This window comes from Dipteris shenzhenensis, chromosome 15 (genome assembly GCF_047967505.1).
Source record: "Dipteris shenzhenensis isolate YYH24624 ecotype China chromosome 15, Dip_SZ_1.0, whole genome shotgun sequence".
Lineage (NCBI taxonomy): Eukaryota > Viridiplantae > Streptophyta > Polypodiopsida > Gleicheniales > Dipteridaceae > Dipteris > Dipteris shenzhenensis.
In genome coordinates this window covers 23,447,758-23,467,955 of record NC_141610.1, presented here as the reverse complement: position 1 = coordinate 23,467,955, position 20,198 = coordinate 23,447,758, and the positions used below count along the sequence as shown (strand labels likewise).

At 46.7% G+C, this 20,198-nt stretch overlaps 1 protein-coding gene across 1 annotated transcript in view; it reads right to left on the bottom strand.

Annotated features, from left to right (window-relative positions):
* Window positions 1–468: 468 nt before the first annotated feature.
* Window positions 469–20,198, bottom strand: part of LOC147893560 (ARM repeat superfamily protein) — a 76,029-nt gene continuing 56,299 nt past the window's right edge. Inside the window, exons 28-30 of the mRNA XM_087386455.1 lie at window positions 19,317–19,907; window positions 1,383–1,515; window positions 469–1,156 (exon numbers count right to left, since the gene is read on the bottom strand). Coding sequence (XP_087242581.1) covers window positions 906–1,156; window positions 1,383–1,515; window positions 19,317–19,907 — 975 coding nt within the window. The 3' untranslated portion in view covers window positions 469–905. The remainder of the gene's footprint in view (window positions 1,157–1,382; window positions 1,516–19,316; window positions 19,908–20,198) is intronic.

Genomic DNA, 20,198 nt, shown 5'->3' with positions numbered 1-20,198 from the left:
AAACACAAAGATGTATGCTACATATTGACATCAATTCCACCCCAGCAACTGTCTTTCAATTGGGCTTCAATGGAGGAAAGATTGAAATAGATGAACTGCATGTTTTCATTGCGTACAAAGAGGATCTAAATAATAGTATCCATACTGGCAGACACACAACACAAGCGTTATTTAAAAGACCAAAGAACTGGTGTATTTTACTGGATTTCTGAGTATTCATGTGCCCCATCAGTTCCAAGCTTGCCCAAAATTTTTCGTTGTTTTTTAGACATCATATTATATTGCACTTTTTATTTAAAACCCCAACAAGTTTCTGAAAGAGAATATGGGAACCCAAAGAGGTAGTGATGAAGCCACTACAGCCCAAGGGGATGTTACGATAAAAACAAGCGAGTACAAGTACTCGTGAGCACTGCCCTTAGAGGGACGAGTTGATTTGGGAAGAGAGAGAGAGAGAGAGAGAGAGAGAGAGAGAGAGAGAGAGGAGTATGGGTATTGGATGAGTGGTGAAACGTGGCCTACAATACCTGGAAGGACGCTTTTTTAAAAAAGTGTTAAGGAGACTCGGGCAGCCTACAGCAGCACAAGGACAACAAGAAGAGCTAGCCAAAAAACCGCAAACAAAACAAACAAGATTGGCAAGCATCCTTGCAAATGATCAAACCCGAAAAATGGCCATGTAGCATTGAATCAAACTCACTTCTATGTACAATCCCGAAAGTCTACCTGTGACCACTAGTTGTACAAGCAACCATCATGCACAGGAAGATCATCATATCCCCACGAGCCTGTAAACAATAATACTACAAAGCACCATTCATGCTCCCCTTCAAGTCTCCTCACACTTGCTTTCAACTCCAGATACCAAGTGCCAGTGCCAAGGGCATGTACAGAATCGACTGTTCTCAGTCATGGCTGTGTCTAAGTTCAATCTTCTTCCTCCTCTTCTGTGTCTGACGCTTGGCACTAAGCTTTCTCTTTCTTTTAGCATGACGCTCAGGATCTACAAGAACTTTAAATTTTTCGGCACGTTTCCGTTCGTCCCTCCTACTCTTTGTCGTCTGTCTTACCTGATTATACGCTTGTACAAATGTTTCAGTACCAACGACTTCTCTCACATTATTCAATACACTCTCCGCAAGAGTTTTGATATCACCTACACAAAATTAGAGTGCTTAGGACCTGTCTGCAGAAAGTTTTCAAAATGCTTTAAAATTACAACAGAGATGGAGAAATTGTTTGATTCATTTCAATGACAACCTAAAGCACACATATTATCATATATTGCTATACGCATATCCAGAAGCCACAAAGGACAGTTTGCAAAACTTACAACGTGTCCACAAGAACCTATTGTGTACACATTCAGAAAAAAGCCTTACCTGAAATGATTTTAGCAGCAAAATCTTGTGTGATTTTGAAAAGTGGAACCAGCATACTTGACAGATATGGCTGGACACCCTCCCCTCCAAGGTGCTCTGTGATTGCTTCATACCAATGCAATACAGCTTTTATCTGGCAATCACAAGGTAGCACAATTAAACACCTTGTATTGGAGAGATACTAGGATGTTAGCTCTTTTGTAGCTCCCAAAATGCTCTCAAGAGTCCTTAACTACAAGACATTTTCTAACAGAACAACTAACTTACTTCTAGCAGTATCTAGTTTCAGAGAAACCAGAGAAAACAGAAAGCAGACATAGCAGAAATAGAAGGGAAAGATAGAGAAAGTTCACTCTTAATAGGAAGAGGACATGGAATGTAGACAGGTCCCATGATGCTGGCCAGCCAAAGCTAGATTCAGTCCTTGCATGTGCAGCTAATCAAGGCTGATCCTTGAAAGTACCAAACAGTTACAGATTCTAAAGTTTATTGATCTGAATGCTCTGCAAGTACATCTGAAGCCCCTCTTATGGCCAGCACCTAATGGTATATGGGACTATGAAACAGGGTTGCCACATGGCATGCCCTCAGAGACCCAATAGCACTACCATTTGTACAGAAATACGGAAGAAGTTAGAATTATTGTGACCCTTTATGGACTGATAGGGCCCATTATTTAACTAAATGCTAAACTAAATTTCACTATTGTTACAGTCCTCTCCTGCTTATAGGAATTTTGTATACAACTGAGTGGGGGAGAGTATGTATATGTAAAACAGATAGTGATGGAAAGACATCCAACTCATCTCAACAGATGAAACTCCTGCACTGTACTCTCAGGCTGCCATGATACCTCCTCTGGTAACCCCTTCCATTTAACGTAGTACTCTAGCAAGACTTTATTCTGAGGATTTTGTTTCTGTATCCCAAAATCTTTTCTGGTATGTAATCTATCTGCCCTGATTCATCCATAAGAGGCAATTCTGCAGTGACAAAAACATCTGCAAGGATACATGGACTACATTGTGGATCTTTGTAGAGGAAGGCAGGTCCAATTGATATGCAAAATCACATACCCTCTAAGAATTTTACAAGGGCATAGAATCTGTGAGCCAGCTTAGTGTTGGTGTTACCTTTCAATGAGCCATACCTATGCCTGTGCAGCATTCTCTCCGACCCATCCCTTCCATGTTGATTAAGGAAAATCTGATATTTGAGTGGAGAAGGTAACTTAACCTCACCTCCATATAAGGCTCAAATGGGGACACCCCAATGGAAGTGTGCCATGTAGAATTATGACAGATTCTGCCAAACATAACCACTTATCCCATGACATTTGTGTGTCAACAAAAATGCCTCAATTACTCTTCCAGCCACTTATTTACCATCTCAGTTTGACACAACAGCTCCTATACCTTTAACACTTGCATCTGCCTCTATTAGACATGGCCTTGAAAAGTTTGGCATAACAAGATTGGAGCTATCATGAGGGCTTTTTTGAGATCATCAAAGGCTAGCTGAGCAGGAGAGTCCCACACAAAAGCCACTTTCTTGAGAAAATCGGTGAGTGCAGCTGCTCATTCGGAGCAGTGCTTGATATATCTTCTGTAAAATGATGTCAAACCAAGAAATCCTCTCAACTACGTGGGATTGGCCACAGCTTCATCACTTGTACCTTAGAAGGATCAATTGAAATAACCTCGGGAGGAATAATGTGGCCTAGGTATTCCACCCTTTGCACCATAAATGCACACTTAGAAGGCTTGTCCTTGAGTTGATGCATTCTGAGTTGGGCCACATGTTGTAAATGCATTCTGAGTTGGGCCACATGTTGTAAATGCTCCTCCTTACTCTTGCTATATATAAGGATGTCATCAAACAATAGCAACACAGACTTGAAGAGATAAGGCCCAAGAATCAGGTTCATCAAGTATTGGAAAGTGGCAAGAGCATTTAGTGAGCCCCAAAGCCACCACTTGAAATTCGTACTGCCCTCTTTCTATCTTGAAGGCAGTTTTATATTCATCACCTTCCTTGATTCTTATTTGGTGGTACCCTAACTTGAGGTCTATCTTGGATTACTATCTAGATCTCTTCAGTTCATCCAAGAAATCATCCACCCTAGGGACGGAGAATCTATTTTTTATAATCATTTTATTCAACTCCTTGTAGTCAATGCATAATTTGGAAGTACCATCCTTCTTCACCAATCAAACAGGAGAACCAATGAAGATTGACAATGAGTGATAAAACATTTGTCCACAGCTCTCAGATCGGCTTGGCAACCTCATCTTTCTCTACCTTTGATAAACCTGTAAGGAGCCTTCATGATGGGCTTTGATCCTTCCTCCAAATAAATGGGATATCAACTTTCCTTCTAGGAGGGAAAGTAGGAGAGAGTTCTTGGACTATGTCCCGATATTGCTGTAGCATGCCTAACATGTCTACATCTTCCACTTTGAAGCCCTTACTTTGTTTCTGGTTATCTCCAGCCTCAAATTTTATGGCATAAAGAGTGACAGCTTTCTTGAGGATTCTTCTCATTTGTTTGGCTGTGACTAACTACAACTTCTGAGAGTGTATACCAGACACACTTTCTTACTCTTGCTATTGAAAGCCATTGTCATGTCCTGTAAATTCATAGTAAAATTATCCAATATTTTTGAAGCTAGTCACAACCAACTATTACCTCTATGGGCCCTAGATCCAAGATCAATAAATCAGTAATGCATAAGTAATCTGAGGAAAGCTTGATTATTGCATTGGTGTAAAGATTTTAACTGGTAGTGAAGGTCCCATTAGTCACTTCAACCTTTAAGATGTCAAGAAGATCGAGCACATGCAACATCAATGATGGGAATCTACCACTGTCCACAAGAATATACGCATCTCTGCCCATTACCTTCCCCTAGATCTTGAAGGTGGTGGAGCTGTTTACACAATTAAAAGCGTTTGTACATATCTTGTAAAATTCTAGTTGGGAGTCCCCTCTTATTTCTTCATCAGTCATAGAACTCATTCCCCTCAGCCCCTCTACAAGGGTCATAACAATCATAGGAGTTTTCAAAGTTGTAGAGGCTATGCTTCCACACCACAGTAGATGGATTGTGTACAAGCTGTGAGGGATAAGATAATAAATTCCAAGTTCGAGAGCCATTCATAGCTCTCAGTTCACAATGATTGTTGTAACAATGAAGCAATGGCTAAGGAGTTTGGGACATGATTGCAAATGAAGAACTCTATGCTTCATCCACCAATCTCAAGGTACGGAAGTAGTGTAATGATAAATCCATTGCTCTTATTGGTCTTTGTCTAGCAAATACACCCATTCACAACATGGACTTCAAGTCAAAAGCCAAGGCAGTATGGGATCGCCTAGAGAGTTTTTTTGGTAATAAGATCGCTAACTCAAAAGTCTTTTTGAAACTCAAATTCTACACATTGAAAAAGGAAGATAATGATGCGTTAAGTGATCACTTGGCAAAGATGCAATCTCTTGTCCAACAACTCTCAAGTTTGAAATGCCCACCTGATGATGAGGACAAGATGTTTGTCCTTATGAATAGTATGGAAGTAGTTTCCCGGTTTGAATAGACCCTTGAAGTTGCCATTACCACATTTAATGATATGGTGGCTCTACTTATTGAAAAAGATCATCGTAATAAGGAACCCCGTGAAACTTCTCCTATTGATCAGGCAATTGCTTCCATAAGTAAATGGAAGACCAATGAAAATGTTATTTGCAGGTTTTGTAAACAGAAAGGTCACATTGAAGCAGACTGCTTCAAGAAAAAGGCTAAAGAGCAAGATCATCATCATGCCAACTTGGTCGCAGAAGACCAAGTACCAAAAGAGGCACCTGTAGAGATCCATGCGCTTACAGTTGAAGTGTCAAGCCTCTCCATTGAGGAGGATGATGATGTTTGGGTCTTTTAGGCCCCCTTCTATCTGTGTGTTCCTATTGAGTCAATAAAGGTTCTCTACCTTGAGTAGTCACTCTAAAATGATTGTACTTGGAGTCAGTAAGGGTAATTTGCCCTGGATAGTCCCCCAAAAATGATTGTATTGGGTGTTTACTCTTATGGCTATGCTAGACTCCTGCCTAGTTCAGAGTAAGGGAGGGTGACGAGGGATGGTTCTCACTGCCGGTCGCAAGCTGACAAAGAAGTCACTATCACACGCAATATTGCAGTGGAGGGGGGATCAGTCTACTTCTTGCGTGTTGGGTCTCACACTCTTTGCTCTGAGGGGGGATGTTGGAGAAATCATAGTCAAAGAGTCTGTTCTAGTGTGTACTAGGAACTAGTTCATCAGTCTTTGTGTGAGAGAGTGCCATGTGGCATCTTGGGAGTTATTCCATATACGTATGGTACTTGAGTTTGTGTGTCCACTCTATATGAGTGTTGTCCTTTCACTTGTCACATCAATCAAGTCAAGTCCTTTGGCCATGTATGTGCTCTCTTGGTTGTTCATTGCTTTCATTTCCATTTCCTTTCATTTCCATTATGTTTCCATTTGAGTATCATTATCTCTCTCCCTAATCTACACTCTCTCTCTTCCTCTCTACCATGTGCCTTCATCTATGTGAATTCTTGTGACACGACTTCACATCCCGGCTGGGCATCTTCTGCTATCATGTGCACATCTTCATGGGCAGTTCAGAGTATTCTCTTTTCATGGCTGATCACCATGCATTGCTATCCCCAATATAGCACTTGTCACTTTCAGTGTAATCCTTTCCGGACATCAGAGCTCTTATTGCCTTCAGTGCGATCTGTCGCCTTTAGCACGACCATTCACCTTTAGCGTGGCTCTATCACCTTCAGTGTGATCTACCGTCTTCAATACAGTCTTCTTTTGCGATCTTCAGCATAGCCATGGATCTTTTGTGTCCGTCATAGTCAGTGAGACAGCATGTCAGAAGCTAGTGGATGGGGTGGACTTCACACCAGTGAAGTTACGAGTCGAATGACTATCCGGATCACCCTCCACCTAGTATTAAATTACCAACATGCCGTACAAGACTGATGACACTTCGCACATCCACAAGGGTTCTCCAGACCTGATTGTTCTACTCCTAACACCTTCAATGGCTTTGGGGGTGAGCCTTGGTGTGTTAGGCTATGATGCTTAGTCAATGAGGACAGATCTAGAACACATAGTCTTGTGAGTTGGAATTGATCTCAAAACCCAGTCCATGAGTATGTAGTTTCTAGGGCTTTCCGAGAGCTAAAAGATGGCTCCAGTTTGGTAGAATTTTGAGTTGTTTAAAGCTGGATACAAGCGGGTAAGTTCTAGGGTTAACTGAGTCCTAGGCCGTAGATTAATTAATTGTGCGCATGGTTAGAGGGGTCATGGGGCAAAATTTTTAAGAGACCTAATTAAAGTATTCAAATAACTCCTAAAGACTATTCTAACACAGAATAACAAATCAAATACTATAATTAGAGAATAAAATATTAGAATCGTTTTTTCATTTTTTCGCAGCTTTTTCAGCCTGCTGTTGGTGCTCTCTCAGCTTTTGTAGCTTTCTGCTTTCACCCAAGGTCTATATAAGGTTTGGGCTCAGTTCTAAGCAGTCACACTTGCTCTCTCTGCAAATTTGCACCCTCTCCCTGCTGCTCTCTTTGCAAATTCGCCCTCTTCCTAGCCATCCTCCTGCTGTCCAACTAGATGTTTGCTGGAATTTCGGCTTCAGCCTACCTTTCTTCCTTTCTAGTGCCCAAGACGAGTCATGGGGTAAGTATTCTTCGTGTATTTCACTTTTATCAATCACTACACTTTCTTTTACGCACGGTTTTTCTCGCATTCAATTCCGTTTTGTCTTTTAGGCTACCAGAAAGTAATTTTCAGATTTCATTTTTCACTCATAGGGCTTTCTAAAACTTATTTTATTTATACTAAACATGTTCCCTTCAATTTCCAAAGGTTATGTGGAGGTCGAGGAGCAGGTGTTGGACCTGTACCTGAGGTAGAAGGTGGCGATATCAAAGGAGCGCTCAGTGGAGGAGCACTCTGGCGAGTAGGAGCTATATCACCATCCTGAGGAGGACCGCCATGTGGAGGTTGAGGAGCAGGTGTGGTCGCCCTCTAATGCCAAGCTCGCCTGGATTCACTCTTGCACCTGTCGCCTTGTAGGTGTGAGGCCCACAATCGACTTGTCGTGAAGGGACTGAACTCCTTGATGAAATTGTTGTTTGTCAGCCCTTCAACCTCAGGTGCCTCTCGACCTTCTACCTCAGGGGCACCTGACGCATACCAGTGGGTTCTGGTTCGTGTGCAGATTCCTCCTTCAGTTCACGAGGAGACACTAGTGGACTCTGCTTCACCTCCGGTTGTCCCTCCAGTCTCACCTCACACAATCCGAGACGCTTCAGCTACGACCTCCTCTCCGGTTGCAACTTCTCCCCTAGAACCAGCGGTGCCAAACACTCTCCTCGAGGGAATAGAGGTCTCCGCGGCAGGGCAGACATAGGATCAAGAGCAGTCCTCACTTCCTCCCTTAGATAGAGGGAAGGGGATGGTTTACACTATTGATCCTCTTCCCTCAGAGGGGATCCTTCGCACTCCGATGTCTGGCTTGATTCATAGGAACTCATTTTCAGCTCTGACAGATGCTTCAAATTTCCCAGAGGAGTTTGTGCCCTCTACTTTAGTTGAGCTAGTGATTGGGTTTCCTGTTGACAGGGCTTCCTCATCAGGTGACAGGGTTCTTTCCCCTGTTGATTTTCTGCCACTTGGTTCCATTCCTCGCTCCTCGAGCAAGAGGTTTTTCCCTGTTGAAGGGTTTGTTTCCGCCACTAGGTTGGGTAAGGTGTTCCACTCTACATCCTCCCGTCAAGGAGGATTATTAGCTGGAACATACAGGACCTAGGTGGCATCCCACATCGTCACCGCAGAAAGCTGATTCGAGATCAACTTCATCCAGGTATTACTGGGGGTTCCATTGATATCTTATTTATTCGAGAGCACAAACTGAATTCTAGAGATTGTGCACAGTCAGGCAAGTTGCTTTCTGGCCATACCTTTTGGTTGCCTGCCTTGGGCACTAGGAGGGGCACTTCTATTTCAGTTTCGCAGTCGGTTCTCCCCTTAGTTGTTGGACACGGAGTCATTATTCCCTCTAGGGCTCAGTGGATTATTCTCTGATTGGAGGGCGTAAGGTTGGTTTCCTTAACCTGTATGCCTCCAACATTAGAGGGGAACGTGTCATTATGTGGAAGCTGGCGAGATGCCCGGGATGCTCACAAAGGGTCTCATCCACCTTATCCCGAAAGGAGGTTGCAGAAATTTAGTGTCCCGGTGGAGGCCTATCGCACCTTTGGGGACATGTTACAAGATTCTGGCCAAGGCAATCAGCCTCCGATTGCAGCCCCTTCTCCCAAATCTTATTCATGACACTCAGACGGGATTTGTGCATGGCAAAAGCATTTTTGATAGCATTCTCTCTTTTTGGGAAGCTTTAGAGTGGGCCATGCAGAGCGGCCAGAATCTAGCCATTCTACTCTTGGATTTTGAGAAAGCTTATGACAGAGTAGATTGGGGTTTTTTGGAGGGCACCCTTCTACGTTTTGGCTTTACTGATGCTTGGATCAGAGGTGTTTCCTCTTTGTACAGATCAGCCCACAGCGAGGTACTTATTGGTGGGGTAAGGGGTGAGAGATTTCAGATTTCCAGATCAGTCCGTCAAGGATGCCCCCTTGCTCCTTTTCTTTTTTTGTTCGTGGCTGAAGCTATGAGTATATGTTAGATCTCAAGTTGACATCTTTGGGCTGAGACTTCCCATCAGAAGGGAAGAGGAGCTACTTGACAGTGAGTTGGCAGATGACACAGCAATTTACTTGGATGCCACGCCACAGACGCTCACTTCTTTCAGGACAGCATTGGATTTATTTTGCTTGGCGGTGGGGGCGCAGATAAATTGGCATAAATCCAATGGCTTTTGGATCAATGATAAGGACACTCTAGTTTGGGGGCTTGACATAGGATTCACTTGGGTTCAGAGGGGTGTGCCTGTCAAGTATTTGGGCTGCCAGGTCGGCTTGGATAATTCTTCCACGCAGCAGTTTGCTCCCATGTTGGAGAGCATCAGGAGGAAGCTCCTTTTTTGGAGCTCAGCCAAGCTGGATCTTGCCTCTAGAGTTGTGGTGGTCAACCAGGTCCTCTTGGCCACGGCCTGGTTTGTTTGTTCATGCTGGTACCGTTCTAGGGACTACATCACTCAGCTCAGGAGACCGACCAGAAATTTTCTTTGGAGTGGGCTTGATGGCACAGCAGATGCGTTAGCCAGGGTGGCTTGGGAGACCCTCATCCTCCCTACACAAGAAGAGGGTCTTAATATCATTGATCCAGATTTACAGTGCAGAGCTTTAATCTGCACGATGGTGGTGCAGGGACTTATGCCAGGGTAGGAGCCGTGGAAGGCATTTCTTATTAGCAACATACACACGTGCACACCTTCTTCCAAAAGGAGACTCGATGAGCAGTATTAGGTGGATTTTCACCACACCACACCTCAGATCACCTTCGTCCCCTCTCATGGTTGCCATATTGAAAGCATGGGCCAGTTTCAGGAGCACCCTTCAGAGGATTCCTCCTTCCTCTCGTGAAGAGATTGATAGGCAACCGATCATGTGGAATGACAGTATATTGGATGATCATGGCAGACCACTTGGTGCCTCACTCTACATGCAGTGATCCAGGTGGGAGAGGGGACCCGCATCATCTTTGGGGTCATTTAAAGCTTTCCGCAGGCTTCCAGAGGAGACCAGATCTCAGTTGACAGGACATCTCAGAGGGAGTGCAAGGAGGATCTTGCAGATTGAGGCAGCTCTTCTAGCGGATTGGGTAGACACAGATGATATGCCACTCACTTGCTCCACTTGGGCAGGTACTTTTACGAGAGAAGTGTTCCTCTTCAGGTTTTGGCCTTTCGAGATGCACATGAGGATGCTTTAGTCTTTAGTGTGCATGATGGTGGCAAATTGCTCAGGTCCACAGAGGACATCTTACTTAAATCTGCTTTTCAGCCTATCAGGGTTGTAGGTCTTTTGGTGCAGGGATCAGATTCAGAGTGGTTCCTCGACCCAGACCGCGGCTACTCTCCATTGAATCTTGGAGGCTTTGGCTCTACGGGGGAGTTCCCATTAGGTATTTGCAGTGGGACCCTGGAGAGTGGGAGTGGATTGACACAGGGCATCAAGAGAGAGCTTCTCCTTCTTTTGTTACACGGTCAGTAATGCCACGAGATTCCAGCTCAGTAGTAGAGGTTGGAGACCTTCCAGAGTTCCTCATTGGGAGACATTTGATATCACTGCGGATTTGCAGAGGTGCTTTTCGAAGAGACTCTGGAAATCCCACAGGAAGATCACTCTCTTCTTTTGGCTTTCTATCCATGGTGGGATTGCAGTGAACCTTTGGAGATCCAGATTCGGAGCCGACCCTACTTGCCCTCGTTGCCTCTCTGCTTTAAAGACTATTCACCATTGCTTATGGGATTGCAGATAAGCGAGGATGATTTGGATGGGGGTATCTCGGATTTTCAGTCACTTTGCCCACTCCCCGTTCCTTATGACATGGGGCTCAGTGGCCATGGGGCTCAGTGGCTTGGCTTTCTCTTATAGGGCCTCAGATATTCTATGAGAGACTTGACTCCTCTCGGGCCATCTCGATTCGACGTCATCGGGTTGAGTCCTGTTCGTTGGATGTGATACCACACCTTCCTTTTGCAACTGTACATGCCTCTGTGGATACCTCTTGGGAGATTCTAGCGAGCATAGCATCCTGGCATATCTGGAGAGCCAGATGCACAGAGGCATTGGAGGGAACTCAGGTTCATCCCTCGCACACATTGGCTAGTATCTAGACAGACACTGTACATACCTTGATGGCCGTATGGACGAGTATGCAAGGAGAATCCCGTGCAGCCTCAGCTAGGAGGGCTTCTTTCTTCAAGGAATGGAAGGATTCTCCTTTCTTCTCTGAGACTCCTACAGGGTTGAGGTGGAACTTTCAGCCTCAGCCTTGGTTGTTTTCCACCTCACTTTGAGGGGGTTTATTTATCCTCATGATTTCATGATGTATTCCGCTTAGAGCTTGCTCTCGCGGGTTTTTTCTCTTATTTAATAGAAGTCTATTTCTTGAAAAAAAAAAAAGAAGACGACCACATTCGGGAGGTCACCATCTATGGGAGAGGCGTCTTCCTCATCTAGCTGAGCTCCCCTGACACAGCCTTGACACTTGTGGAGCAGAGCCCCATCCTCCTTGGCCTGCATTTGGTGTACCTCTTTCCTTGGTACCATGGCTTTACAATGGAGGACATGGACACAACACACCATGTTTCCTCGCTTCCCGGTTGCGCTTAGCTTCCCAGGGCTCCCAAAGGAGTAGAGAGCCATCCTCCCCTCCATTGGTTGAGCATTGGGCACAGTGCTCGAGTCTCCACCAAATTCGACCGCAACAGTGGTAGCAGATGACGCGGTCCCCAAGATAAGACTAGTGGTTGAGAGCCCAAAGCCCCTCCCAAAGTTGATTCTTCTAGAGACTCTTGAAGGGGGCACACTTCGCTAGCGAGTGGAGATTTCTGGGTTACCAGGCCAGTGTCTCCATTGCAGATTGATGGATCACTTAGCCAAAGATTGTCCCCAAGGCCATGGCTGAGTGCCTCCCTCCCCACCCCCGCAGAGCATGTAGAGTCAGCAAGCCCAAGTCCAGCACCCTGTCAGGCAAGAGCAGCAGGAGTCTCAGACCCCCTGGGTTACCCCCTCCGAAGGGGACTGGACCCACGTTAAAAAGAAAAAGAAACCAAGCAAACAGGCCCGCAAGCGCTGCAGGCAGAGGGGCTAGACGCAGAGAGAGGGAGAAGGTTGACCTAGAGGCCCCTAAGGAGGAAAAGCCGGGGCCACCGCCTAGCCAGATGATCCTCTCGTTTTGGAGGTTCAACCTCCGCACTCACCCTTTCATCAACAGCGAGCCTCGGGAGCTCCAGATGCGGCGATGACGGAAGTTGCGGATGCTAGCCCGACAGCGGCTCTGCAGATGAGCGGATCCATAGACCCAACGAGCCTGATCAATAGGGGGGGCCTGCGGTCATAATTATCCCTTCCCCTCCCCCTTCCCCTCCAGATCCCTCCCCCTCTTCCTTTCCACTTCCCCCACCCCCTCCAGAGTTCCTCCCAACCCCTCCTGCTATGATCACTCCCACCACCCACCCCCCTCCCTCCACCCCCCGCTCCCCTACCTCCCTCCCCGCCTCTCTCCACCTCCGCAGCAGGTTCTTCCGCCTCGACGCCCCTGCCAGCATGCAAGGGTAAGATGACGCCCCCTTCTGCTTCCTCATCATAGCAGTCGGTCCAGCCAAGGAGGGATCCAGAGGGACAAGGCTCGTCCTCCCGGTCAGCACCTTCCAACCTCCAGCTTGGGCGTCCCTTACCACGGGACTTCTAGAGGTTAGGACCCTGGAACTATCTGGAGATTCCGGACTCGTATCCTCTACCACTAGAGGTAACGCTCATGGTCCTACAGCCCCAGAAGGGGGGTTTGATCAGTGCAGTGGGCTCTCAGACACATCCCATTTGGAGATTCCAGTTTGCCTCCACAGGGTTGGAGAAGTGGTCCCCAGAGGTGTTTGATGCTATTATGGGAGATCATATTTCACGCATGATGGACGAGTGGATGGGGCCACAGGGACTGGACCTTTGGCACACCCATAGTGTAGAGGTGAACTTTCAACTGAGCTTCACGTGTATTTGGCGGTAGGAGTTATCAGATTGCCGCTGGAGGCAAAGGTGGAGCATGCATATTACTGGCCCCTCCAGAAGTATGCGGAGCTGTTCGGGGTGGAAGTCTCCTTCATGATGAAGTGGGCACGGAAGATCGGTATTGAGCCGGTATCCACCCTAGTACATCGTTGCACAAACACGGAGTATTCGCCCTCCAAACCCCCAACAAAGTCACACAAGGCAATCTTTCTGGAACAGGCACCCACCTACAGGAGAGCCTTGTTCTCAGCACCCCCGTCCTCATGAGTTGGACCATAGTGAGTTGGAACGTTCACGAGCTCCACGACCGTGCTCGTAGCCAGCCGCAGTACTTGATACTCCGGCAGGAGTTGCAGAGGGCACTGGTAGGGCGGACAGTGGACATCCTTTTGATTCAAGAGCACATGTTTTCAGCATCAAACATCAGACGACGACACCACCTTCTCCAAGGGAGAGGTCCAAAGGAGTGGTCCCCTGCAGTAGGACGGAGCGGTACACGATCAAGGCGAGCTCATCCCAGAACGGGCAGTTTGGATGGGAGTTTGGACAGGAGAGTCCAGGATTGGGATCCTAAACGTGTATGCCCTAGCGTGCAGACAACACCGCCCGATCTTTTGGAGGAGGCTATCAGAGTGTCTTTCGGATGTAGACTCCTGAATTGTTGAAGAGGACTTCAACAATCTAGAGTTTGGGGAAGACAAGCAAGGCGGCGCCGCCTTCTCTGAGATGCCAGCAACAGAGCGTAGCACCTAGGAGCAGTTTATTTTCATGATCAGTGGCAGAGACCTAGATTTCAGTCGGACACCTGGTAGACTTCTCTTCTCCTTCGGATAGAGGAGACATGATGGACTCCTCGAGAGACTAGACCGTTTTTATGTTGGGGACTGGGCACTGCACAGAGGCGGCTCTACCGGGATTCTAGTAGGTACCACGATGTCAAACCACTCTCCAGTAGTACTTCACTTAGATCAGCCCCACTGAGGTCCCCCCCAGAAGGAAATATGCATTCCAGAGGACCTCCTGCACGACAAGGAGATCCAACAGGCCATGGCAGGGATTTGGGAGCAGTCACAGATGACACCGTGCGAGGGCTGGGCTGCGTGGGTGGCCGATGCGATCAAGAGGAGCAGTGAGGAGTTGCAAGCTCACGCCCTTAGGCAGAGGAGGACTCTTCAGGAGCGTGAGCGGGCTTTGAGGAGAGACCTTGCCTCCATAGAGCAGCTCAAAGAGTAGGACCTAGGTTCTCAGTGGCTTAGCAACAAGTTCGATAGCGCTCGCCTTGAGCTTCAGGACACGGAAATTCGGCGGGCTGAGTTCTCCTATCACTCCTCCTGGGAACGGTGGGTGCAGTAGGGGGACAGGATGACGAAGCAGTTTTTTCAGACCATTGGGCCCCGATCGGCAGGCACACGATTGCAACGTCTCCGTGATTTGCAAGGCATCATGCACACTGACCCGCAGGAGATTTTAAACCTGACCACAGGTTTTTACAGCCAACTCTTTCACACGGAGAGGTAAGGCCTCACAAGGTTGAGGCTCCCAATCACACACGAGGAGGAGCTGCTTGACTCGGAGTTTGCAGACGATACGGCCTTGTATGTTGAGGGCACCACAGTGAGTCTGGGGAGAGTCAGGGGCGCCCTGGCTATCTACTGCGAGGCCTCGGGTGCACGGATCAACTGGACAAAATCCATAGGTATCTTCACAGGATTTGAGGAGACAAAGGAAATTCGTGAGTGGGGAAGTGACTTCGGCTTCAGATGGATACCGCGGGGCCAAACAGCGAGATACCTCGGATGCCAGGTTGGTATTGACATTACAGCAGAGCAGTAGATCGCCCCGGTCCTTGAGAGTGTTCGACACAAGTTTCTCTACTGGAGCTTGGCCAATATCTCTCTAACGGTCCGTGCCTTAGTGGCAAACCAGGTCCTTGCCACGGCCTGCTATATCGCCTCCTACTGGTGCTTTCACAGAGGATGCATCGGGCAGCTTCGACGGTTGGTTTGGAACTTCCTTTGGGCAAGTTCGGATGGCACAAGAAACACTAGAGCCCAAGTAGCTTGGCAGACAACGATCATACCGCAGGCACTGGGAGGCTTGGGTATCATTGATCCGGAGATGCAGAACAGAGCCCTTCTGGGCAAGTTGGTTATTGGCCGCCTCACCCCAAGTGCAGAGCCTTGGAAGCTCCTCTTACAGCGAGGGCTTCTAAGGAACACCGCACACACTGGGGGACAGTGGCAACCTTCACACATATGGATCTTCTCAAAGGCTCCCCTTACGGGGTACGGTTCCCCCTTGATGAGGAGCCTCCACAGGGTCTGGCAGAGACTCGCAGGGGGTCTCATTCGTGCTCCGCCCACATGCAGAGAGGAGTTTGAGCGTCAGCCCCTTAGGTGGCACCCAGAGATCGGAGATCAGAAGGGACGTATGCTCGGACAGCGGACTCACTTGGTTGGGCACAGTCGAACAGTGGTCCGGCCGGGTCATTTGGCTGTTGGAGCAAATTACCAATGGAGGCAGAGGCGAGGCTTGACGCCCTAGCGCATCTGCGAGGTGCACGGCAACGGATGAGCGAGATTGACTTAGCCATTCCTGAGTCCTGGTGGGAGGGACTTCGCGTATGGAGAGACAGCAGATGGTTGGGGCAGTTTTCTTGTACTGTGTCCCCTTGAGGATGTTGATGCAGCGAGGCAGCACACACCCCGACTTCTTCCGTGTAGGACCTGGAGGCCTACTTCAACCACTCACTGAGAGAAACCCTGAGATGGATGGGAGTCTTGATGGTATTCATTGGCAGATGATCAGAGTGGTGGGACGTTTGGGGAAGGAGTGGCACATTGACCCTCGCAGTATCTCAGGGCAAGATGCCCCTAGATGGGGCCTTTGGCTGTGGGAGGGTAGACCCTTGAGGGAGGTCCAGTGGGATCCGGGAGAGTGGTTCTGGCCTTCCAGGGACGGCCTTGCTGAGCAGGTGGATCAGCGTCTCTAGAAACGTTTATGGGTTTTGCCAGGTGTTTCGTCTAGAAAAGGGTTATAATTTTGTATTTTATATTAATTATATATCAAACATAAATAATTATCTCCATGTTCTCTCTTTGTGTGAAAAGAGCTCTCAGATACACACATCACACTGGGCACACTCAAAAGAGTAAAAAATAGTAACACTTTGGCACGAGGGCGTTTCGCCCAATGCGACACGTTTCGCCTGGGCGAAACGAGTTTTCTGGTTACACTGAGGTGGATGAGGTGCCCTTCTTTTCCTACACCACATGGATTGACAAGAGACTCCAGATGGACTCGTTGAGGTGGACCCCCTCGAGGGAGAGGCTTTGGGTTACCTAGAGAGTGCCCCGAGATGTTCGTTCTAAGTTTTGGATGCGGTTATGGTCCAGCTTGCGGCCGAGGAAGATATCCTACTTCTGGCTGGCTGCCCAAGGAGGCTTGCCCATCGGACCGTGGTTGGAGCAGATGCGAGTGGAGAGACACTGCCATTGTTGCTCCGATGGTCTTCTGGAGACTATCCCGCACTGCCTGTGCAGCTGTCGTAGTGCAGCAAGGATTTGGATGGGGGCCCTCAGGATCATGACACGTATGCAGAGTCTTCAGAGAGACTACACCTGGGGGATGGTGGCCTGGTTGACAAAGGGAGGACGAGCGCTTCAAATTGATGAGATCTCCCCAGCCTACCGAATACAAGGACAGAGCATCCAGAGGATAGCACTCCATGAGGCAGCCCCTCCTGACAGCCTTGCTCCCCCTTCTCCTAGGGAGGACAGCGTTTGGGAGGTGGCAGCCAGCATCACGGCGTGGAACATTTGGGTGGCTCATTGCAGCCTCGTGATGGGTGAGCACCCAGTTCCACCCTCAGCTACCCTAGTCACCATCTGGCAAGACATCATATACACGCTACGATCCACCTGGGAGCGTGGGACTCCAAGCTCCAGGGCGACTATTGAGAGGCGTGCTTATTTCTACAAGGCTTGGCCTGCAGGGGCTTTCTACATCTTCGCCCCGCGAGGGATTCGTTGGTTGTATAGTCCCCCCACTTGGTTGTTAGCCCCAGTACCATAGCTCCCCTAGGCAGTGAGCTGGGTTTCTCTGGAACAGGCCGGTTCTTTCTTTCAGCCTTTTCGTTTTTTCCATACTCAGCACCTTTGGGGCTGCTGTCTTGCATGAAATCTTTCAAGCATTAATAGAAGGTTCCTTTCTTTGGGGGGGAGGAAAAAAAAGATGTTTCTGAATAGGACAACCTATTTCTGATCAGAATCGACCTTTTCTTTGCCGATTCCAACAGTACATACCCTATTTTGGGGAGCACCGCTTGTTTTTTGGTGGTTTCGAGCTGGTTTTTAGTAGTTTTCGACCTGTTGTCAGTAATACCTCTATACTAGAGGATAATTTGGATGGGACCAATTATTCTCATGGGACTTTCTGGTCAACAATCTTTTGGTTGCAAGGAATTTATGAGGTGATGTTACAGGTGAAGACGCCCGACCAAGAGATGCAATCATTGCTCTTGGTACCTCAGTAGGGAGATAGCCTCAATGGACAGCCAGCTCAGGTCAGGTCAAGCCAGTTGCAGCAGTTGCACCTGCTGCCCCTACACAAAGATCAGAGGAGATGGGCTGCCAGAGATGCCCATGCTTTGTCTCTCATTGTCTTGTCTGTAAAAGGTTCCTCATACCTCATATCTGCTCCTCAAAGACTTCCAAGCAAGCTTGCAATACCTTGGAGAATATATCTCAAGCAAAGTATGTGGCCAAGGTCTCTTTCTTCAAAAGAGAACTTGATAATGTCAAGATATTGAAGGGTGACTCGATGTCAGATTATTTGACTATGATCCAAGATCTTAGAGAACAGGTACTGAACATTGAGGAAGTCATATCCAATAGTATGTTTATATCTGTGACTCTAAATTCTTGCCAAATAAGTACTTGAATTTTTGAATTTGTCCATGAGGAGTACAGTTCCACTCACTTTTCATGACCTTGTGGTACTGTTGTTGCAGGAAGGACAGACTAGGAAAAATATGACTGTTAAGGTGCATGATGATGACCGAGCCTTGTTGGCCAAAGGCAAAAATAAGCCTCACTTTGGTGGCTCTCAATCCAGGATTGATTCAGCTCAGCTATCAAAAAAATGCAGTCAGCCCAAGAAAAAGCGTAAATACTATTATTGCAAGAAGCCTAGGCACCACATAAATGAATGTAGGAAAAGGTTGGAGAAATACAGGAACAAGAGAGAAGCTGGAATGACAGTTTCAGACTCCAATGTATCAGATGCAAACAAGGGTAGTGCCTCAGCTAACCTTGTTACAGAAGATTGGTCTTTTTTGGTTTGCAGTTATGATGATGCCAACCATGAGGTGCCCTCACTCAGTGTGAGTGATGCCTCACATATGCTGTATGGTACTTAGATAGTGGTGCTTCCCAGCACATTACTTTCCAAGGAGTATTTATTTCAGATTTGCAGCCTGCTTCTGTTGGCAAAACAGTGTCTTCTTCATATCCCGTGAAAAGAGTCAGGACGATTTTGCTGTTATCAGTTGATGACACTGATTCATGACATCTGGATGTCCTCTATGTCTAGAGATAAAGAAGCGCTCATATTTTGGAAATCATATACATTCTGCATAATTATCTAAATTGACAAATATGTCCTTTTTCTCCTAAGCATTGAAGCATATGACCCACTAACAATGGCATTGCAGTTACCAAGAGGCACCAACAAGAGCTTATGGCACCTAGGATAGAATTATATTACACTCACAATTGCACTCTTGAATGGGATTCCTTTTGCATGTAGCTATGTTTCTAGATAATATTACACCTAATGGATGTCCACATATATTATCTTTTAAGCACTCTAATTTTCAGTTTTTCTGTGTTTTGTTGCTACAATCTTGAAGCTGAGAGGCCCGCATGTAGGTTGAGTAGACAACCTTGAGATGCACAAAATACAATAAGAGCTTGAGGAGCTGTGCCACTAGGGTGAGGGAGTTCATTGCCTTCCATTAGTGTGGTCCTACACGTGTGAATTGATATTAGTGCAACCGACAGAAGCTAACCCCTCACCAACCCACCACAAAAAAAAAGTCAAAACGAGCAGCTAAATATCACATTGTCAATCATGCATGTGAATGGAGGTAATTAAATAGGAATGATTAGATTACCTGAATATCAGTGCCTCGTAACAAAATCTTTTCCAAGCGTTTGAAAACAGGAAAAAGGACAAAATATCTTCCTCGCTGAACTATGCCCTCATTTTGTTGGCTGTGTTTGATTGTTTGATTAATTGACCCTTCATTTCTCTGCATGCATTCTTCCGTAGTTTTATTGGCCTTCCCACCTTCTCTAAATATCCACGAATGCACCTGAAGAATATTCAAAGCTTTCATGACTCTAGCTTGTTCAGCAGTTTCACTTTGACTAGCCAATTCCAACCATGAAACCATCCCTTCTGTTGTGGGGAAGGTAGAATACAAGTAAGAAGCAACCAGAAGTAAAATTTTCCAAATCTGCTCAGCCAAGACTTCATCTATAAGCTGCGAGCAAAGTCCTTCACAAAGGGTTGCTGCCAGAAGAATAAGCCTAGCAGGTTGCAATAAAATAGACTCCGTTGCAATTTCCAATGGATAACCTTTTCCTGTGCTGTCAGTATGCAACCGATGAGCTGTGAAGTATATGTCTAACAAACGGCAAGATGCCTTCCGAATCCAGACATGGTGGAGTAGCAAGCAAGAGCAAACAAGGTCCCACAGTTCCTGCAGGAAAATATAACAGCTCAAATGACAAGATCCCCCCTCCCCCAAAAAAAAGAGCACAAATAGAAAATACAAAACACCAAGTGATTAATTTCTCAGTTAAATTGTCTCTCAGCATTGAAGCTTCTTTCCTACAACGGATGAATAGCGGATCATGACCTCCTTTTGTTGGATGCTTGAATGCATGCCAACATTGACCTTATGTAGTCCTACTTTTCCATTCACTACATTACGTTATTTGTGTGGAATCTTGAATTTTTCATCTTTAATATTTGTTAAATCTTGGATATT